The sequence below is a fragment of the Pristis pectinata genome, chromosome 18 (genome assembly GCF_009764475.1).
Source record: "Pristis pectinata isolate sPriPec2 chromosome 18, sPriPec2.1.pri, whole genome shotgun sequence".
NCBI classification, from domain to species: domain Eukaryota; kingdom Metazoa; phylum Chordata; class Chondrichthyes; order Rhinopristiformes; family Pristidae; genus Pristis; species Pristis pectinata.
In genome coordinates this window covers 31,761,003-31,784,789 of record NC_067422.1, presented here as the reverse complement: position 1 = coordinate 31,784,789, position 23,787 = coordinate 31,761,003, and the positions used below count along the sequence as shown (strand labels likewise).

At 41.6% G+C, this 23,787-nt stretch overlaps 1 protein-coding gene across 1 annotated transcript in view; it reads left to right on the top strand.

Annotated features, from left to right (window-relative positions):
- The window catches only part of LOC127579745 (myosin-16), a 168,167-nt gene that overhangs the window by 21,251 nt on the left and 123,129 nt on the right, over nucleotides 1-23,787 (top strand). Inside the window, exon 3 of the mRNA XM_052032626.1 lies at nucleotides 19,757-19,861. Within this exon, the coding sequence (XP_051888586.1) occupies nucleotides 19,757-19,861 (105 nt within the window). The remainder of the gene's footprint in view (nucleotides 1-19,756; nucleotides 19,862-23,787) is intronic.

The following is a 23,787-nucleotide window of genomic DNA, read 5'->3' as shown; positions in this document are numbered from 1 at the left end:
ATATTCCTTGGTGTTTAGAAGAATGAGATCCTAAGAGCGCTTGACAGGGCAGATGTTGAGATATTTTCACAACTGGGAGAGTCACGAACAAGGGGACATGGCTACAAAGTAAGGAGCCTGTCATTTAAAACTGAGGTAGGTAGAAATTTCTTGTATCGCGAATCTCTGGAATTCCCTGTCCCTGAGGGTGTAGGAGACCAAATCATTAGATATACTTAAAGTGGAGATAATATTTGAAAGATTGAGGAATTGAGGATTATGTGGAACTGGCACAGAAGGAGTTGAGGCCAGTGTAGATCAGCCATGCTCATATTGAGTGGTGGGGCAGGCTTGAGGGGCCTAGTGGCCGACTCCTCCTAATTTCTTGTGTTCCGAGGTTCACTATTGACCAGAAACTTAACAGGATCAACTTCATGCGCACTGTGGCTTCAACAGCAGGTCAGAGGCTAGGTATTCTATGGCAAATCACTTGCCAGTTGTCTCCCTTCCCATCATCTTTGAGCCACTAGTTAGGAATATGAAACAATTCACCAGCTCAAACAAAAACTTGACATCATTTGGGACAAAGCATTCCCCTTGTCTGGCAGTTAATCCATCACCTGAAGTATTCATTCCCTCCATCACTGAATCACCATTGCCACAATCTACAAGATGCACTCCAGCAACTCTCCATCTTGTCATTAATTTGATTTATTCTGTTTAGATACTTCATAATGTTTGCACTGATGTAAATGTTTGGAGAATGGTTTTATTATATTTAAATCTTTCTTCTACAGTTACACATCCATGGGTGGTGAACTAATGGTCTGTGGAAAAAGTTGACCTGTTTCCATTAAACCTGAGTACATTTATGAGGCAAATTGTTCAAATAATTTATGCTCACAATGTTCTGGAATGCAGTTACTGTGATATTGCTGTGGTTGAATATTGCAGAGCGTGGAATCAATATTGTTAGCTTGAAGTTTACGTGACAGAGAGAGTGAACCAAATCCTGCCTTGTGTTAGTGTCAGTAATGTTTTTCTTAAGCTGGACAAATCTCATCTGTGTTATGGTGAAGAATGCCGGTTATGGGGAAGTTGAGCTGTTCTTATTTTGATCACCCAGAATTAAACTCTCCCAGGTTAGAATAGCATGACTGGATGCTGAGTAAAGCTTCCTTTGCTAAAGTCCAAGAATTTACATTGGCCTCAAGATTCATTCAGTTGGCAGTGCTTCTGAGTGTCGGATCCAAGTCAGAAGCAGTTTTAAAACAAATGTCTGCACCCTCTGAGTTGAGAAGGCCCAGGTGTATGCTAGCAGCCATGGTAGGATTTGCATTTTGTCAACGTATGTTGGTTTTGAACTGAAGTGCCAGAGATGAAAGGTCGCTGTAGTATCCAGTTACTGTTGGAAAAAGTGCTTTATCAGCAACATCTTCCAAAGTATATACTTTGATCCTGTAGAAGCTGAAACGAGTGTCACATGGGTTTCAGGATGCATTGTCCAGCAGGAAAGCTTCTGGGTCAGTAGCATGAAAGACAGAAGCAGCTGAAATAACCTAGATGAATGTCAACTTATTTGCATTTTCTTCCAGGTTTTGTAATGAATGCAGAATTAATGTAGTTCACAACAAATACTTTTTACATTGGGAGATTTAAAGTTCACACGACTGCCAAAATGTCTTTGGCCTTCTGGTGTGTATGTGATAAATGTTTAGTGGTTGTATGTTTTATCCAGCAGACATGGAAACAAATTATGAAGAACCCCACAATTAATTCCAACCACAGACACATTTATATCTCCATATTGGTTTGGCGACCTGGCTCAGTCCTTAGATAGTTAATGGCAAACGCGAAGGGGAGTTTGTGTGCACACATAATGAGGATTGGCAGACATAAGCCCATACCTTTTTGTTTCTGGGGTCCCAGCTTAAATTCTCACAGGAAACTGATTGAAAACTAATGAAATTTGAGTTTCCATCTGGCTGTACTATGGTGGGGGTGAATTACTGTTTAGAAACTTTGCACGAGGTGAACATGAAAGGAATAAGTTTCCTCTTGCAGATACATTGTTCCCTGTTGCTGCTGGTTTGAATTAGCTTTGCTTATTGAAAACATCGTGGCCATGTTTTGTGGTTACTGCCACATAGTTTGAAGCTGAAAAGTTGACCTGTATGGATAAGTAATTCATGGTAGGCTCTTTCAGAACTCTGAGCTACCTTTTTATTTGCACAGTTAAAATAGCAGTTATTGTAAATGAAGATCTCTGGAGTTCCACTGAGCTAAATTTGCATCTCCAGTTTGCTGTATTTCCATGTCCAGTTGTCAGGCAGCACTGTAATGTTGGCTCTGCTGCCACCTCAAGAGAACCAATGCAGCCACACAAATGGCAGACACAAATCGTGAAGCCATTTCTATCAGCACTGTATTTGCAGAAATATACTGTATGCTCCTTTCCCTGTTGAGGATCAGTAAAAGATAGTCATAATTTTGCACAAACAGTTCTTTGTTTATGGACACCAGGGCTTTGGAATTTCCACAACAATATGGCTAGGTTAAAACCAAATTGCTGGAGGAACTCAGAGTTGAGCGGTATCTGTGGAGGGAAATGGATGGTTAAAATTTCAGGTTGAGACCCTGCATCAGGACCGAGAGTATAGAGAAAAGATAGCCAGTATAAAGGGGTGGGAGGGAGGGGTGAGATGGGGGCTGGTAGGAGATAGGTGGAACCAGGTGTGCTGGGGTTGATGGGCAAATGGATCCAGGAGGGGGGAGTTTAGAGACAAAAGGTTAGTGGGTGATAGGGTGGAAACCGATAAGGAAAAAAATTAGGCAGATGGAGCCAGGTGGGGGAAGGGAGAGGTAGATAGAGATAGAGATTAGGAGGTGATGTGTAACCAGATAAGGGAGAGATAATGGGCAGATGGAACACAAAGTGAGAGGGAATAATTTAGAGACAGGCTGGTGGGTGCGAGGTAGAAACGGATAAGGGAAAAAAGGTGACAGAATCTTGGTGGACTGGTGGGAGTGGGAGAGGAACATGGGGAATGGGTTACCTGAAATTGGAAAATTCTATGTCCATATCATTGGATTGCAGACGATCTAAGCAGAATATGAGGTGATGTTTTTCTGGTTTGTGTTTTGGCCTCGCACCACAGTGGAGAATGCCGAGGACAGACTGTTTGGCGTGGGAATGGGGAATGGGAAGGGGAGTTGAAATGACATGCATACAGAAGCTCAAGGTGACCATTGCAGACAGAGCACAGGTGCTCTGCAAAACGATTGTCTGGTCTATGCTTGATCCTGCTGATGTAGAGGAGGCCACATCAGGAGCACCAAGTGCAATAGTGAGGTTAGAGGAGATGCACGAGAACCTATGCATTACTTGGAAGGGCTGTTTAGGTCCCTGGCTGGTGGTGAGAGAAGTGGTGTAGCAATTAGTATTGCACCTCCTATGGCTGCAGGGGAAAGTTCCAGGGGGTGGGGAGGGTGGGTGAGGAGCGATGGGTGGACTATGGGGTCCACATGAATGTCCAGTGAGTGGAGGAAATGTGAGTAAGGGTTCCATCAACAACGATAGAGGAAAAACCATAATTCCTGAACTGTCACTTCTATTGATCAACCTAGGTTTCCTCTCTCTCCTTTTAGCTTTGTTTCTACCTGTTACCAACCAGCCTCAGTCTCCAAGCTCTCCCCTCCCCCACCGGCTCCAACTGCCCATCATCCCTCCCTTATCTGGTTCCATATCACTTACCAACTTCTGTCTCTACTTTCCCCCTTCCCTCCTCACCTGGCTCCAACTGCCTACTTTTCTGTTGTGTTTCACCTATCACGTACCAGCCTCTGTCTCAACACTTCCCTCTTCCCCCTTCTCCCTTCCCCACCACACTCCACCTGCTCCATCCTCCCCACCCCCCCCCTTCATATGGTTCCACCTACCAGCCTCTGTCTCACCCCTCCCTCTCGCTCTGTATACTGGCCATCTTCCCTCTACACTTTCAGTACTGATACAGGGTCTCGACCCGAAATATTGACCATCCCTTTGCCTCCACGGATGCTGCTTGACCCATTGAGTACCTCCAGCAGGTTGTTTCCTGCTCGGGGTTCTAGCACCAGCCGTCTCTTGTGTCTCCAATATAGCTGGATTGCTTGCTTTGAGTTTCAGCACATCCGAGGCATGGTAGCATACTGGTTAATGTTCTATCTTGTTCATTTTTCAGGGCAATGTATACTAATTAGGCTTCCAGACTAAGATCTGTGGTTCAACAACTCGTTTATTCTTCCATTCTGATTCTAGATATTGGCTGAGAGAGGCAATGTGTTCTGTCATACTGTGGTGCCAGTGAGAGATGCATAAAGTAGCATACTTGTACTTATGTACTTTTTCTTACAAGATACAACATCCCTTTGTCTTTTTTCCCCTTAAATATAGTTTATAACTTTAAATTGCATGGTGTTAGCTTTCATATTCTTTGCCAAGGCAATTTATATTCCCATTATCAATTAGGTGGTAAAATATTGTGCCTCCATTTTGTTGCCTCAGTTGTCATCATTTCTCTCTGAAGAGATTTATGGAACTTTTGGTTGTGTGGTGTTATTCCTGCTGCCGTCACTTTTAGGAAGTAATGTATCTTCGCATCTAGACTTCCTATCTCTTGCTCCATCAGTGGTGACAGATGAGAGTGTACATCTTCTAGCACCATTCCTTTTCCTAGTTTGTACTTCAGAGTGAAACCATAACTCTGAAGTGTCCAGTAACTGTTGTAGACTTGCTGGTGTTCCACATAGTTTTACTTGTGGATATGCTCTAGGGGGTCAGTGATCAGATTCTACGACAAACTTCATTGCGTAGAGGTTGGTGTGGAACTTCGTACATCCACACGCAACTGCTCAAAGCTCTCTTTCTACGTTGCAGATCTTGTTTCTGCCAATGTGAGTGCTATCATCTTGCTTTTTTGTTCTTTTCTTTTGTGGTAAGGCAGGCTCATCTCAGTGTCCACCATTCCCTAGAATTTGTTGGAACTTAGCTTCATGGGATTAAGACCACTGGTACTTGGTATGATGCAGAGTCTCAATTCAACACATTGACCATCCCTTTGCCTCCACAGGTGCTGCTTGACCTGCTGATTTCTTCTAGCAGTTTGCTTTTGCTCTAGATTCCAGAATCTGCAGTCTCTTGTGTCAGTGTTTTTAATTCTCTCTCATTTTCTCCATGTGGAATGAAAGAAGTTGTGTATTGGATCAGCCTTGGAAAGCTTCTCCATTCTTCCTTGTCCCTGAATACTTCTACATAATCTATCACTGGGCTTGGCTTAACTCCATCTGATGTGCATGTCATCCTGAAGGACTGGCACTCTTTCTCTTTAATGATGGCCAGCCTTCTGTTGCCTTGTGGAATTGATTGTAGTCGGCTATGACATCTACTCTGTGGATCTGGGTGTCATCTGCTGTGCCCACTGCCCTTTTGCACCTTCTGTGGTTCCCGTCTAACTTCTGTTGAAATTTTGTGTGTGGATGCACTATCCACAAGAGAAGCAGGAGGTGTGAAGATGCATTACCTCCTACGTGTGATGACAGCAACATCACTAATTCCAGTAGGTGCAACTGTAACTTGTACAGCAACAAGAATAATTAGCACTGTATCACCAAACGAGGCACCAATTACACCAGAGAGAAATGACTATAGCCAAGTCAACCAAGTGAAGGCATAATGTTTTACCACTCGAGTGAAATTGGGAATGGAAATTTATGTGGCAAGAATAATAGTTAAAATAGATCAAGTAAGTAAAAGATGTAGTTAAAGTACTTCTTTTTTTTCAAAAAGACAAAGCAATGTTTAATGTTGTACACATAAATACAACGATATTGTTAAGCGTCAGTGTGCTATTTTGAACTCGTGTGTTGCTTCATTCACCAGTCCACTTATTCTAAGGCCAAAATTCAGATATTGGAACATGTATTATTAACATGGTGTGCTAAAAGTGGTTAATAGTGAAGTTTCCCCAATAAGCTTTTTATTTCAGTACCCAGTTCTCGCTCTGTGTGCTGAAAACCTCCTCCAATGCTGGTGTGACTTCTTCCTGAGTTGGGGTGGGTATTGGTTCTTCCTCCATGATTCTGGTATTTTCAGAACAGGCATATCCTAACCATCTTGGGCTTCTCTCTTTGAGCTGACCTAGGCTGGCAGGTTTAGTGACTGGCAATTGCCCCTATCTGCTTCATCTCCTGGAGTTCTTTCTTAAGCTCTATCTTTAACTCAGTTGGTACCTCACGTCAGGAAGTGTATTGCTGTTGACCCCCAAGTAAAACCAGTGATGTGAAATTTAAAACCTTGAGCTGGCTTGCATCTTGTTCTTCTCTCTCGCTCTCTCTCTCTCTCTCTCTCTCTCTCTCTTTCTCTCTCGTGATATGTCCTGCTCCGTGCTCTCTGCCTTGCATGTTTTATTTCTTGCATCACGCATGATATTTGGATATAAGGACATCCAATATGTGGAACAAGCTGCCAGTGGACATGGCAGAGGCAGGTAAAATTACAATTTTTAAAAGACATTTAGACAGGTACATGGATAGGAAAGGTTTAGGGGGATATGGGCCTACGCAGGCAGAGGGGACTAGTTCAGTAGGCAACTTGGTTGGCATGGATGAGCTGGGCTGAAGGGCTTGTTTCTGTGTTCTCTATACAACTATACTCTGTACAACTGCTTTATCAAAGCATTCTGGGTATATTTAGATTAGGTCTATTCTGCATTTTGGAGAATGCTTCTCAATCAGAGCATTGGTTTCAATTATTGAGATGACCTCTCAAATTCAGGATGGCAGGTACATAAGAACTACGGTTAACTTTCCCTACATCAATGGTGCTAAGGTCAAGAGGGTTGACGGCTTCAAGTTCCTGGGAGTGAACATCACCAACAACCTGTCCTGGACAAACCACATGGATGCCATGGCCAAGAAAGCTCACCAGCGCCTCTACTTCCTCAGGAGGCTAAAGAAATTTGGTTTGTCCCCTTTGACTCTCACCAACTTTTACCGATGCACCATAGAAAGCATCCTATCAGGATGTATCACGGCTTGGTATGGCAACTGCTCTGCCCAAGACCGCAAGAAGCTGCAGAGATTTGTGGACACAGCCCAGTGCATCACGGACACCAGTCTCCCCTCCTTGGACTCTGTCTTTACCTCTCGTTGTCTTGGTGAAGCAGCCAGCATAATCAAAGACCCCACCCACCCGGGACATTCTCTCTTCCCTACTCTTCCATCGGGTAGAAGATACAGGAGCCTGAGGGCACGTACCACCAGACTTAAGGACAGCTTCTACCCCACTGTGATAAGACTATTGAATAGTTCCCTTATATAATGAGATGGACTATGACCTATGACCTCATGACCTCACGATCTACCTTGTTGTGACCTTGCACCTTATTGCACTGCACTTTCTCTGTAGCTGTGACACTTTACTCTGTACTGTTATTTTTTTTTACCTGTACTACATCAGTGCACTTTGTACTAACTTGATGTAACTGCACTGTGTAATGAATTGACCTGTAAGATCGGTTTGTAAGACAAGTTTTTCCACTGTACCTCGGTACAAGTGACAATAATAAACCAATACCAATACTTTGTGTCTTCCTCTGCTTCGAGTTATCCCAATCTGCAGAATGTGACCTACTCCATACACTGTTAGTGTAACTTTGTTTTGGTTCAAGGCATTTTTCATGGATGCCCATCTTTTAGGTTTTCAAGGAAGACCTTGTAGTATAAACAGTGCTGTGGTATTACTTTGTACTGTGATATCTGGTTTTAGTTTCTGGTTGACAGTTTTGTTTCACACCCTTTTTATGATCAGCATGGTATGTGGATTTAATTTCTCTGGTAACTGTCACATCCGTGCAGATGTATGATTCCAATGCAGAGTCCTCAAATTCTCTGTACCTTCCACGATAGAAATGTTCTGTGATTCTTTTGTATTGATCTTTTCAGTCTCACTGCCCGAGCTTCTTTCTACTTTCTTTCATTTTATTTGTACATCTTTCATCAGTACTTGAACTTGGGTAAAATAAGCATTTTGGTCAAATGGCAAGTCAACTTTTCCTATTTGTGAATTCATGTACGTGTTCACATTTGCTGCGAGGCATGTTTTAGTCTGGCTTTTATACTGTTGTTTATATTTCATATTTGTATTTTCTCTCAACATGGAATCAGGCTATTCGGTGAATTGAATATATACTGCCTCTCAGTGTTCCCATCAATCCCATTCCCCCGCTTTATTTCCCTGTTGCCTACTCTTTCTTATGTGCTCATTGACTGTCCTTGATTCTCCTCTCACCCACATACACCAGGGGTAGGTTACATTAACCAATTAGTGTAACAGGAGCACTTGTGGGGAAACCCACACGGTCACATGGAGGACGTGCAAGCTCTGCCAAGACAACACCGATGGTCAGGATCGAACTATGATCACTGGAGCTGTGAGGCACAGTGCTGCCCGTTTTTGTTGTGCTGTATTGGCCCTGTTCCTTTTTCACAGGACTGAGCCCGAGGTCAGCTGTTTGATTATTCATCATTTTCATGTAGCGTCCTCTGTCCCAATAAGCCTACAGCCTTTGTGACAGTAAGTTGCACTTTACCAACCAAGGTTTTCTGCAGGTCCCAAATGAGTTGGTCCTTGAACCTTTCCTCAGTTTTCTTAAATCTCATCGTCAATGCTTAGAAGTACAGCCTGTAAATCTCATCTGTTTCTTGCCTTAGGCTTTGGAATTCCTATCTGCCAATCTGCTGCTTATTTCTACTCAAGGTGTGTGCTAAATTTTTCAAAGGTCATGTTTTCAATTGCCTCCCATCTGCTGAACAGATCTAATCTTTTCTCTCCTTAACAAGAAGAGACCTTCTCTTGCCTTGTGCTTTTCAGAAACCTGCTGAATGTAACTTATATCTTTGTTTAAATATTCTGACCACTTCTACAATGTCGAGGGCTTCCCTGTCAAATGTGGGTTGAAACAGTGCAGGGATCCATTTTTGCACTCAGGACAGCAATATCCACTATCCATGAACAAATCATAAAATAAAGTTTTGTCCAGCTGCTCTGGCTAATTGAATATTTGCCAGTTTGAGTAATTTTACAGTAAATAATTGCATTCAAATAAAGTAAATAAAATTCTCAATTCTTTCTAAATCCCACTCCACCCATTGTAATTGTTCTCTTGAGTTGCTTGGAGCAGTGTTCAAGATTAATCTTTAATTCCTGGACACGACAAGACAATCCTGGAGGGTTGGTAGCATTAAGTGGAGCTGTGGGTGCAGGGGCTGGGCTGTTATGGATGGTGATGTCAGTGTGGAAGGGAAAGAGAGAGGGTCATTGCTGCTTCTAATGCTTGTTGGAGGGAGTGGGGATTTCTCTCACTGGCAACGTTAACAATGGTGTTTTGTTGAAAAGAGCAGATTCTCCAGGGAATAGGTTCTGCAGTTAGTCTGTTAGCCCTTGAGCCAGCACTGAATTTCAACACATGGATGGCAGAAAGTTTACTGCTGACCAATATTCTTCACCCACAACACAAACCATCCAGGACTTGTCATCCATTAGCCTGTTGCAATCAAAGAGGTCAGAAATGGTGTTCTTTTAAAGTTGAGAGTTAAAGGATGTAATTGGATTGCACTGGGCGAACTTCATGCTGCGCTCCCCCTGTGCTGTATCTTGCTTCATACAAATTGATGTTGCCACATAGCTCTTTCTTCAAATTGTCACTATCTCCCTCAGAAGAGATTTTGCTTTATCAGACAGAAAATTCAACTCCTTTCTCGTCCTGAAGCATCACCATATAACTGAATCCCATATGAGTGCCGTTCTTTTTTTTCTTATAGTATTTCTTTAAGAGATAAAATAAACAACTGCATTTTTTAATTTATTCACTTGATTTGGACCTGGGTGGCACTGGCAGGACCAGCAGTTATTGCCCATCACTAATGACCGTTGAGAAGGTGATGGTGAGCCCACAGTGCTATTGGGGAAGGAATTTCAGGTTTTAGCCCCAGTGATAACAAAGGATTGGTGATATATTTCCAAGTCAGGATGATGTACGACTAGGAGGGGAGCCCATTTGGTAGTTGCCTGGCTCTTGGTGGTACAGGTCGAAGGTTTGGGAGGTTCTGTCAGAGTAACAGCAACAGGTAACTGTAGTGCACTTCATAGATGATACAAATGCAGAGAGTGTGCACCAGTGTTACAAGGTATGAGTGTTTAGGGTGGTGGGTGAGGCACACGTTGAGAATGGTACATAGACCTGGATGCTGTTGAACTTCTTATGTATTCTTGGATCTTCACTTGTTCAGGCAAGTGGGGAGTATCTCGTACATTGCTGAATTGTGTGTTGAAGATGGTGGACAAGCCTCAGAACATAAGAGGTAAGTCATTTGCTATAGGATGCCCAAACTCTGACCTGCTCTTTCAGCCATTGTATTTATATGGCTGGTCAATGAAGATACAGTGATGACCCCTAGGATGTTGATGGAAGGGAGATCAATGATGAAGCAGTTGAAGATGTTTGGTCATAGGACATTGCCCTGAGGAATTCCTGCAATCATGTCCTTGGTCTTGGATGACTGACCTCAACAACCACAACCATCTTTCTTTCAGCAAGGTATAAATCCAGCCATTGAAGTGTTTCTACTTTGTGCCCATTAGTCCAGTTTTTGCAGAGCTTTTTGATCCCACGTGATTAAATGCCTCTTATCTCCCTTCTTAAATTTAAGTCTTTGGTCCTCTTTTGCACTAAAGCTATGATGAAGTCTGGAATCAAGTGAAATCCAAACTGGGAATCAGTTAGCAGGTTTGTTAGTCAGTTCAACTTGATGTCACTGTTAACAATGACTTCCAGTCACTTTGCTGATGATTGAGAATAGACTGACCAGTAATTAAGATAAGATATCTTTATTAGTCACATGTACATCGAAACACACAATGAAATGCATCTTTGTGTAGAGTGTTCTGGGGGCAGCCCACATGTGTCGCCATGCTTCCGGCGCCAACATAGCATGCCCACAACTTCCTAACCCATACGTCTTTGGAATGTGGGAGGAAACTGGAGCACTCAGAGGAAACCCACACAGACATGGGGAGAACGTACAAACTCCTTACAGACAGTGGCCGGAATTGAACCTGGGTCGCTGGCACTGTAATAATGTTACACTAACCGCTACACTACCATGCCTACCCACAATTAGCCAGCATGGATTTTTCTTCCTTTTGTGAACAGGACATACAACAGATGCCAGTGTTGTAATTTACTGGAACAACTTGTCAGGAGGCACAACTCAGCGCAGGTCTTCAGTACAGCAGCTGGAGTATTCACTGGTTCCATAGTCTTTGGTCTATCTAGTGCTCTCAGTAGCTGCTTGATTTTGTTAACTGGAGATTAACTTCTGTGATTAGTGGCAATCTCAGGAAGAAGCCAAGATACATCATCCACTTGGCACTTTTGGCTGAACGTAGTAGTGAATGCTTTAGCCTTTGGTGCTCATGTGCTGGGCCCTCTGTTGTTGAGGATGGGGATGCTCATGATCATTGTACTGACGTGATGAATTGATCTGTATGGATGGCATGCAAAGCAAAATTTACTAATGAAGCATCTCCTCCTGTTAGCTGTTTAATTGTTCACCATTATTCCTGATCAGACATGACAACTGCAGAGCTTTGATCTGTTCTGCTGGTGTGAGGTCACATCTCTGTCAATTGCATGTTGTCTTATTGTTTAGCATGCATGTAGTCCTATTCACTAGGATGGCACCTCATTTTTTAAGCATGTCTAATGCTGCTTCTGGCAAGCCCTGCGCCATTCTTCATTAAACCAAGATGGCTTGATGGTAGATTGAGGGATAGTCCTTGCCATGAGGTTGCAGATTGTGGTGGTGTACATTTCCTCTACTTTGGTCCAGAGTGCGTCATGGATGCCAGTTTTAAGCTGCCCAGTTGGTTCTGCCTTCATTCCATTTTGCACCTTTGTAGTGCCACACAATGTGATGGAGAGTGTCCTTGGCTAGAAATATGGACTTTGTGTCTCTACAAGAACTTCTGCCAATACTATCATGGACAGATGCATCTGCCACAGATTTATTGGTGAAGATAAAGTTAAGTTGATTTATTTGTTGTGTTGGCTCACCCATTACCTACCATTGAACCAATTTCGCAGCCATATCCTTCAGGACTCAGCCAGCTCAGTCTGCGGTGCTGTTATCAAACCACTCTTAGTGATGGACATTGAAATCCACTGGTCAGAGTACATTCTGTGCATTTGCGACTCTCAGTGCTTATTCCAGGTTTTGATTAATCTGGAGCACTGATCCACCGGCTGGAGAAGGATGATAGGTGCTAATCAGGAGGAAATTTGCTTTTCCATGTTTTATCTTATGCTACATGACTTTCTGTAGTCTGGTGTCAATGTTGTAGACTCCCAGATATGTTCTCTGCCACCTAATATCCACTGTTTTGCCCCCTCTGGTGGCCTGAACTGGCAGTGTGACAGGGTTGGTGATTTTGGGAGGGGGGGGAGGGTGGGGGGGGGGGAGTGTGGGTGCAGTCCTAGCATGTTTTTGTAAGATTTGACTCTGTCAGGCTGTTTCTTGGCTAGTTTGTGGGACAGCTCTCCCAATTTTGACATGCAGTCCTTGGACATTTATGAGGACAACTTTATAAGATTCACTGGGCTGGGTGTGACATTCCCATTTCCGAATTCAGTGTCTTGATCGATGCTGGGTTGCTGTCTAATTTTTAAAAAAAATTATTGTTACTCTCTTACAATGTAGCAGTAATGATACAACTGTATGGCATGCTAAGTCACTTTATAGGGGCTTAAGGTTCAACCACATTGGACCTTTCCCAGTCCAAATGTCCCAAAGTATTTCACAACTAATTATCTACTTCTGAATTGTCAAAGTTGCATGAATAAAAGGATGATTCATGAAATGAGTTTGGTTGCAGACATGGAAACCTGGGGGTCCTAAACCTGAGGATTTTAGACATTTTAAAACCAGAGCCTTACCTAAATAGAGAGAAAATGAAATAAAGACTCACGTTTCTCAGGGGGTCCCAAAGCACTTTGCAGTTAATGAAAAATCTTTTTTTATGAAGTGTAAACACTGTTGTAATAAAAGAAATGCAGGAACCAATTTTTCAGCAACAAACTCCCTCAAGAAGCAATGTGATAATGGCAGATCATCTGGTTTAGAAGCATTCAATGAGGGACAACTGTTGGCCAGGACACTGGGAATGATGACCCTGATGCCTCCTAAGCTCGTGTACGCTGACCTGAGAGAGCAGATCGAGCGTCAGTTTAACATCTTTAGCAAATGATTATAATATTGATGCTGCCCTGAAGTGCTAGCCTGAATTTTGTGCCAAACCACTTTTAGTATTAAAAATTGCTCTGTCATGTTCAAAGCCATCAGGAATGGCCTCAACCTGGGCTGGTGGAAGCCTGGCTCATGTTCTGGGGGAGGGGTTGAAGAGCTTTCTCCAGCAGAAAAAGGAAGATGGAAAAGCACTTAAGCCCAAGCTCCCATGGAGTCCTTACAATGTTGTATTTCAACAGTAGTTAAATGGAAATCTGACCCCTGATTTGCTTTTTACGTGCCTTTTCTATTGTGACCTTGTGTGAACCTGGACATGGGGTCACACCACTGCCTTTGCCATGTTTTGTGTCAATCTAATATGAACTTCATCCTCGATGTGTTTCTAACTCCTAATGGTAGCAGGTCTTTGGCACCTCTGCTTTTGGCTGCCACCAGTTGTCTTCCTGTACTTTTTTGCACTTCTGATTCCGGCAGCCTTTCTGGTGTTGGGATTAATGCACTAGTTCATCAGTCTCAGCCCAAGACTGCTCGTCATCCCTTGAGTTAGATTTGCAAAGGATAGGATGCTCAAACACGACTAGCATGGTGGCACAGCGGGTAGTGCTGCTGCTGCATTACTCCAGTGACTCCTTGGATCCTGACTTCCAGTGCTATGTGGAGTTTGCACATTTCCAAGGCATAGAAGATTACAGACTAAGTGTTGGTAAACAGAATTAGTACAGATGAGTACCTGATGATTGGCATGGACATGGTGGGGTGAAGAGCAGCTATCTGTCAGGATTGCAGAAGTTGCAGCCTAGCAGAATCCAGGCATTGAAAAAGGGCTGCCATAGTCCTGGTACCTCAGCAGAACCTTGGGAATCAATTGTCTTCTGTCCTGTTGCATGTTGCTCCTTGTGGCCTTGTGGCAGTATGGTGTCGAATAGTGGTGGATTCAAGTCCTTCTCCTGATGTTTGGGTGCTGCATCCAGTCTGACTTGTCATTGCAATAGTAAGGAAGTATTGGTTTATTATTGTCACATGTACCGAGGTACAGCGAAAAACTTGTCTTGCATACCGTTTGTACAGATCAATTTGTTACGGTGCAGATACATTGAGTTAGTACAGAGTGCATTGAGGTAGTACAGGTTTAAAAAAAACAGTAACAGAGTAAAGTGTCACAGCTACAGCGAAGTGCATTGCAGGTAGACAATAAGGTGCAAGGTCACAACAAGGTAGATTGTGAGGTCAAGAGTCCACCTCAACATACAAGGGAACTGTTCAATAGTCTTATCACCGTGAGGTAGAAGCTGTCCTTGAGCCTGGTGGTATGTGCCCTCAGGCTCCTGTATCTTCTGCCTGATGGGAGTTCCCAAATGTCTGCAGGATGAAGTGTTAAACCAAGGTCCTGTCTTCTTTCTAGATGGGACACCAAAGATCCCATTGCCCTATTTTGAAGCAGAGCAGGTAAGTACTTCCCTCTACTCTAGTCAATAAATGTTTCATTCATTCACAAAATGCAGGCTTTATTGAGAAAGCAAGTATCGATGCCCACCCACTGGACTGTGTGTGGGGAAGATGCACTTGCATTGCGCTTGCGTAGGGATTTCCAGGATATTCACCTATTAATGCAATTTGCAATTAGGATGATGTGAGATGTGGAGGAGAAATTGAAGCTGTTGGTATTCCCATATGCCTGCTTGATTCACCGAGTTCTTCCAGCAGTTGGTCCTTGTTCTTCTAGGGGGTAGAAATCATGGATTTGAGAGTTGCTGTTGGAAAAAGTACAGGTGAATTTCTGCAGTCCATTATTTTGAAGGTTCACACTACAGCCACACTGCAGGGTATGGTCTGATATGAATATTTAGGATAGGATGTTGAATAAGTGGATTGTTTTGTCTGGATGGTGAATGTTCCATCATATTCACTTAACCACTAGATTATCTGTCAATGGAGACGCAAGAAACTGCAGATGCTGGAATCTGGAGCTAAAACCAAATTGCTGGAGGAACTCGGCTGGTAAGACAGCATCTACGGAAGCAAAGTAGTAGTCCACATTTCAGGCCAAGACCGTGCATCTGGATTTGTCTGTCATTATCAGGCTGCTGTTAGTATATTTCACTGTGCAAAAAGTAGCTGCCATGTTTCCATTATAACAGTGGCTACACTTCAGTTTCCCCACACTGAGATTTGAAATTTCCTAAGATCAGGAAAGTACTGTATTAACCGAAATCTTGTCTTATTTTCAGCATAACCCCAAAAGGGATGGGTAAAATGTGCAATATAATTGATCGTATATTAAAATAATTGTTATTAATCTCCTTACATTTTACATTTGAATGTTTGTGATTTCACAATCTCTGATACTATGCCTCGTGGAGCATTGTTGGGATAGAGGAACCTTAAACAGAAGGAACTGATCCCAACATTTACTCTTTCAATGAAATAATTTTAAATGGTCACCCACTTTGCCCTGTTAGTGGTTCAGGCTTCTGATCCAAAGTTTTAAAAACCTTTTAGTCAAATGCAATATTTTTGTTTAGTGCAGTTTAAACAAAAATCTGTCACTGATTCCTGAAATCAATTTATCACAAGGTGAAAATTTTATAGTGTCATTCGGTTCATGTAGATAAATACTTGGAGTACTAATTCCACAGTATGTCAACCATTTGACTGTCAGCATCAATATGTAGATTACATAAGGTAACATACACCTTTGTTGGAAGCGTAGGCTTGGACTGACGTACACAGAGATATTGCCAGAATTGTAGTGCACAAGTCTTCTGCTAATCTTTTCATTCAGCTATCTTAATGTGGAAGGAATTAAGGACCCTCTGGGGAATAACTCAATGTTACAGAAATTTAATTTCTGTAGTATGATTGAAAACTCAGTATAAATCAGAAATGAACAACTGTGGACAATATAAAATGCCAAAAACAGCAGTTCCCTAGAGTCCGCATTCGATGCGCGAATAATGCATGCTTTTGTCATGGAGCGAAGCAGATGATTAATTGGTTACCGTCAAATGGTGAGTGATTATACCTGCAGGCCAAGTCTGGGAATGGATTAAAGAGTTCAGGAAAGCAGTGCAAGTCAATGGGTTAAAAAATAAATAGCAGATGAAAAATTAAAGAGAAGGTAAAGGACGAAGATCGAAGGGTTCGGGTAATTTTCAGGAGCCTCAGTAATTGATTGTAGCTGGGAGGGGGCCTGAGCACTTTTGCTTCTGATGAGTGTGAGGAACAAATTACTTTCTTACCCAAACTTCAAAGAAAAAATTTGTTGTGTAAAGTTCATGTATTGATAACTTAAATTACAGATTACTTAAATATTTAGTAAATAAGTAACATGCATTTTATGTGTATTTCATTTCATCAGCGCATTCCAAAATGCTTCACTGCCAATGAATCACCTTTTGATGTGTAGTGGCAACCAATCTCTACAAAGCACATTCCACAAGTTTGTGGATGACTAGCTAATCTGTTATTGATTGCGTTGACTGTGGGATAAATATTGGCCAGGACACTGGGAGAAGTCTGCACTCTTCAACAACATCATCAAAGCTTTGAAAATGATGTAACATTACTGGAAACTGAATTTGGGAAACTAAATGTTTCATTGTTCTGAGTCTCACAATGCTCCAGAGTAGCCATTAGTTTTAATAAACTGCAGTGTGAACTTCATGAGTGTTTGTGTTTTTTTTTGGTCAACAGTCTCCCAGAGCACATGTTCTTAGTCATGGATTAAAATGATGTCTGCCTAACATGTTAACAATTGTGATTTAGCCATTGCAAATTAATTCATGGCGCTGTCATTGAAAAGTGAATTCAGTTTTCTGCACTCCTGGCAGGGACCTGCATTGCGAATAAATTAGTAAAAGCATTTTGGTGGCTTTATCTCTGATTCATCTATGTGAATTTGCTTGTAATTATGACAAGGATCTCGGTTAAAACAGAAAGATTATTTTTACTATCTTGAATGCTGCCCTTGTTTCTTCTGCCTTACCCCCATGGCCACTTTTAACCATTTATCCCTGCACTTGTAACATGCACAAGTATGCAGTATTAGAAATTAATGAGGCAAAGAGTGATAATTAAGCTGATGTCTTTTGTAAGCATTGCATGTGTTACAGCCTTCTAGGGCATGACTCAGTATCAAACTCTCCAATTTATGGTCACTTGCATTCACTGTCCGTATCAGAACTGGCCATTTCTGTTATGAGTCCGCAAGATCGATTTGAGTTTTTCTCTTTCTGTTACTATGGTCTGACTTGTTGTGCACCTTTCTGCTATTTCCAACACGTTATGGTTCCTTGTTTGTATTATTATTTTCTAACCCATTGATTGGATAAATTCTATAACTTATCCCCATGACAATCCTGGTCTAACCTGATCACAGATTTTCCTTTGTCCCCTGCCTTCTCTGCAATTTAGCACTAATTTGTTTTACTTTCTTTCCCAGCTGTGACAAAGGATCTCTGATCTCACAGAGTCACAGAGTAAAACAGCATGGAAACCGGCCCTTCAGCCCATCTCATCCATACCAACCTAGATGCCCATCTACGCTAGTCCCATTTGCCCGTGTTTGGCCTATATCCCTCTAAACCTTTCCTATCCATGTACCTGTCCAAGTGTCTTATAAATGTTGTTTAAATGTTGTTATTGTACCTGCTTAATGTTATTATTGTATCTATCCTTAATCCACGTCATTAAAAAAAAGTCCTGGTTGTTATTACTGCTGTGTGTGGGAGCTTGCTGTGTACAAAATGGCTGCTGTGTTTCCTTCATTACACAGTGACTACACTTCAAAGCTACTTGCACTAATGTGTCGATTTGCGCCTGATCATCCCCTGTGAAGTAGCTGGAGACGTATACTATAGTAACGTATTTTCTCAATGGATGTTCTGAAACACCTCCTGCCTCCACGTCCTACCCCTCAAAATTAAATCGCTGGATAAGGAACAGAAAAAGAAATCATGGATGTGATATTGACAGATGTATTAACTCAGTAACAGGCAGGGGATCAATGCTTAGGATATTTCCTGATCTGGGAGATTCCAACCACAGTTTTGGTAAGGAAACAGTCTTCCTCAAGATTCATTTTGCAAACAGGAGGAGACAAGTGAATATCCTATTAGCTAAAGAGGTAACGCCCCATTTAACTGAGTGGTTCCCATTGTGTGCTGCACCTCTTCGCAGCATATTTTAAAATTGAAATTTCAAGGAAAGAACTAAAATCTGCATAGTCAAAGAAAATGATTTGGTACAAGGTTTTTTCCAAGCTGGAGAACTTAATTGAGGAAAATGTGAAAAAATATTAGCCTGATTTGTCCTTGTATCGCTGCTCATTTAGCAGCCATTCACTGTAACTGTGTTCAACTACTTAACATCTGAAAGGTGAACTTTGTTACTTGTCCCACAGATATTGCCTGACCTGACCATCTAGAAACATTTTCTGTTTTTATTTCAGATTTCCAGCAGTTGCGTTTTGATTTTTGTTTCTTCTAGATACTTGTATCTACATGCTAGGTCCAATAATATTCAATGGAAGTTGTGCAGCAATATATCACAATATTAAATATAGCAAGATTTCTATGTAAGCTAAGTCATTATACAGTATGTGCATGGAAGATAATTTAGCCCTTTACAACATATCCAAACAGCCACTTCACAGCAGCCTCTTCCCCATATTGTAATGTTTAGTTGTTCTTTTGGGTGATAACTGTGGTTTAGTGGTTTCACTCCTGTTTCTGAATCAGAAGGATGTAGTTTCAAGTCCAATTTCAGAAATGAACACCCAGTCCAGGTTGTCACTGAGTGAGTGCTGTATTCTAAGGTGTTGTCTTTCAGCTGGGACATTAACCTGGGTTCTTGTCTACCCTCTCCACCCATCCAAAAAGCACCTTAATGTGTCCCTATGGAAAGCATGAAATTATCCCCTTTCTTTTGGTCAGTATTTAATTCCTCAACCAATTTAAAGCTGAAATTGATTATCTGGTACTACACACCTTTGTGCAACTCTTACTGTGTAGAAATTAACTGTTGTGCTTCCTAAATAACAACAGCACACATACCAGAAACATAACATCTGCTGCAATGTTTTAGGACAGTATGTGATGATGAAAGGTATTATATCAGTGCACTTCTTGGCTCTTTTTCAAGCACTACTTTTTTTTCTATTGCAAAACATTGACCATTCCTGCATAGATGAAGAACTTCCTGATATCGGGCATCAATTTGACTTTCGATCCTTTGGAACTGTTTTATCCATTCTGCCTGCCTGCCTCTCTGACTTCCTGTCTGTGAGGATATCTGCCAGAGAATACCTCAACACTAAAATTTTGCACTATATATTAGGTATTCAGCTAAACTTTTAAGTTAGCTCTTCCTTGTCTGTTTAAAACACCACAACTGATTTGGCACACACTCCCAATCTAATATTTGTCATTATTTTCAGAATTCGGAGCAGAAGCTACGGACACTTACTGATGAGTTAATCCAGAGAGATGAAACAATAACCATCCTTCTGAAGGATAAGGAACAATTGGAGAAGCTGGTCCAGGTGAGCTTTGTGAGCACTCCCATGCTGACTTTATCTGATGAACCAGTTGGATTAATTTAGAGTTCACAGATTCACCTCTTTGGTTATCTTTGTAAACTCAAAGCTCCCTTTTGCAATTGAAAAATGTGTTTTTAAACTTATGTGATGTACTTTTAGCCACAGATCTGTACATTTGATGCATTTTGGTTTTAAGGTTACATCAGATTCTAGTCTGGTTATGAATCAAGCTACTTCTCTTTAAAAAGGAAAAGCTTTCAGCAAGTAAAATGAAGGGCATCTGTAATATCTCTTGGTTCCCTGTAGTGACTGTAGCACTATTGTTTAATGGCAGTGGACTGTAAAGATCTGGATGACATTAATTTCAGGCACAGACCATTCAGCGCACAATGCTGCTTTCAGCCATATTCAAATTGCACTCCATCATATCACTGTAGTCAGGAAGTCTGGACCACAGTGCAAGATAATATAGTCTCTAATGGAAATCTGTCTTGACTCAGATTTATAGCAACTCACTTCTCTGTTCTCAGTGAGTTATTGGTATAAGTGTAGTGTTCCATGCTAACCTGGATTATTGCAAGAACTCAACCACTTGTCAAGTATTTTGTCAATGCAGAGGGAGTTGAGACTGGTTGCAGTGGTGTAGATGAAACCATGTCAAATGCTGCATTTTTGAAATGACTTAGTCGTGGCATTGATTGGAACCATCTTTCACTGGGCTTGGGCATATATGGGTCGGATGCAAGCTGGTCTCGTACTTCTCTTGAGTCAGTGAACTTCGTTTATTGATCCTTCTATTAAAAACTTTCCCTTTATTTATTCTGAATAAACCACCATGATTATGAGTATCTTGAGCAAATCCTTCTCAGCTCTGTTTAATAGCACCCAGCTTTTCCTGTTGTTTCTTATCTATCAGCTTTCAAGTAAGTCCCTTCTGTATCTCTCCAATGGCTCAACATTCTTCCTCAAGTGCTGCCCAAAACTGAGCAGTGCACGCTGCCTAACTAATGTTTAGTGAATTAAAAAATATCCTGTAGCTATTATTGGGTCAGTGGGAATGTTGGAAGACATGGTGACTAATGTAGTTTGATGTGGAAGCAGTGACAATAAGATGGTTGTATAATTGAAAGGACAAAATGAACCAAATTGATTTAATCAGAGCAGTTGCTCCTAGATGTTCCAAGAATGGAAATGAAGAACAGTTAGAAGAGCAGCTGCCTCAGCGCCAGAGACCCAGGTTCAATCCTGATGTGTGGAGTTCACACATTATCCCTGTGACCACACAGTTTTTCTCCGGGTGCTCAAGTTCCCTTCCACTTCTCAAAGATGTGTGGATTGGCTATTGTAAATTGCCCCTAGTGTAGTAGAAGAAGGTGGGGGGGGCAGAATTGATGAGAATGTGGGAAGAATTAATGTAGATCAGTGTAAATGGATGACAGTGGATTAGTGCAGACTTGATGAGCTGAACAACCAAGTTTTGTGCTACTTTATCTCCATGACTATTATTATGTGAAATTGGAAAAGGGGAGATTTAAGTATATGTTGGAAGGTGGGGCAGGGAGATGGAGGGAGCAAAGATCAATGCAAGGTAATTGGCTGGAAACGAATGTCCCCATGACAACTTTTCTGACTGAATTGGAGTCCAAGCTTGACAGAAACCTTTACAATGGGGAGGTCAGAGCCAAGAGGATGTTTCTCCCACAATGGAACTTCCCTTGAATTTTAGCCCCTTCCTACTCTAGGAGTAGATCCCACATTTAGCATCTGACTAACTTGATTTTGTGTTTTTTGAGGAGGTAACAAGGGAGATTGATGAGAGCAGCACTTTTGATGTGATTTACATGGATTTCAGCAAGTGTTTGGCGGTCACACATGGTAAGGCAAACTGAAGCCCATGGTATTTGAGGGAAGGGGCAGATTGGTTAAAATGTCAGCTCAGTAGGAGAAAGCAGAGGATCATGATCAATGGAAGTTTTAATTACTGAAGAGCTGAATGCAAAGGGATTCCTTGACTTATTTTCAAGGTCCTTTGCTTTTTGTTATTATAAAGAAATGATTTGCGCTGGATTATAGTGGTCATGAATACGAAGTTGTTGCTGATATCAAAACTGGCAGTATGGTTGATGGAGAGGAAGAAATGGGGCAAAGTACCATGCAATATATGGCAGGAAACTAAGAACGGGAGGAACAGAGGGACTTTTGAGTGTCTGTCCATAAACCTCTGAAGGTAGATAAGGTGGTTAGGAAGATAAAAGGGATTCTTGCCTTTATTGGATGAATTGTAAGGTAGGATGATCATGTTGGAACTGTGATTGATATTGATATATATATGTGTGTGTGTGTATGTATGTATATATATATACACACACACACACACACACACACACACACACACACACACACACATTATATATATATATATATATATAAAAAATATTATGTATAGATAGATAGATATATAAACCCCACCCACCTGGGACATTCTCTCTTCTCTCCTCTTCCATCGGGTAGAGGATACAGGAGCCTGAGGGCATGTACCACCAGACTTAAGGACAGCTTCTACCCCACTGTGATAAGACTATTGAACGGTTCCCTTATACAATGAGATGGACTATGACCTCACGATCTACCTGGTTGTAACCTTGCACCTTATTGCACTGCACTTTCTCTGTAGCTGTGACACTTTACTCTGTACTGTTATTGTTTTTACCTGTACTACATCAATGCACTCTGTACTAACTCAATGTAACTGCACTGTGTGATGAATTGACCTGTACGATTGGTTCGTAAGACAAGCTTTTCACTGTACCTTGGTACAAGTGACAATAATAAACCAATAAATAAATAAAGAGCAGGCCACAGTTAGAGCACTGTGGATAGTTCTGGACACCAAACTGCAGGAAGGGGTTGTTGCGGGGTGAGAGAAGATGCAGACAAGATTTTTAAAGAAATATTGCCGAGACATTAGAATTACAATTATGAGGAGAGACTGATAGGATTGGGTTTGTTTTCATTGGAACAAAGCAGACAGTGAGAAGATTTAATTGAGGTGTATGAAATTACGATAGGCCTATTTAGGCCGAATAGGAAAGGCTTTTAATAGGAAGAAAACCTGTTAACGAAGGGAGATGGATTTTAATTTCTTGAAGCATTAGAAATATTTTATTTTTCACACAAGGGGTAGAGAGGATATGGAAATCACTGCTTAAAATGGTGGTGGAAATAGATGCACCTGATTTGAGTTCTTGGATAGTTACCCACAAGTGTACATGGACCAATGGCTGGGAAGTGGACTAAGTGAACAGCTCAATTTAAGGCCAGCGAGGGCTGCGTCCCTTCTACCCTGTAAAGTTTTACGATCTCCTCGGTGAGTGCCCAAGATAAACTTGAGCATACAGTGATAGCATGTGACAAGGCTGATTCATGAGATCTCAGAGAAGGGAACTGATTAATGTGAGCTGAGAGAGTGGAGATCTGATTAATGTAAGTCAGTGCAATAAAGCTTACTTTAATGGGAATTGCGAGTGTGCACCTGATTGACAAGAGCCAGAAGAGTACAGACTGATAAATTGTTGGGAAAATGGGAAATGGAGCCAATAAGGAGGGCCTAAAGATTAGGCACAGATTATGTTGACAAAAGCAATTAAGTTAACGTAGAAAGCAAGTAACTTGTCCTTATTTAATGTTTAAGGTTGTTTGATATGGAAGGACTGATGTTGGTTGGAGCTGGGGTTGGGTGGTGGTTAGAGATGCTGGAATCTGAGGGCAAGGCAGAAGATCAAACAAGGTATCAGCTTGAAGATGAAGGCCAGCAGGTTGGAATGCAGCAGTGTCTGTAAAAACAGGTTCAAGCAGAAAAGTTAAGCATCTGTATAGGAGAATGTAACAATTGAAAAAGGTCAAAGTTGTAACACTTATCTTAATTTGCT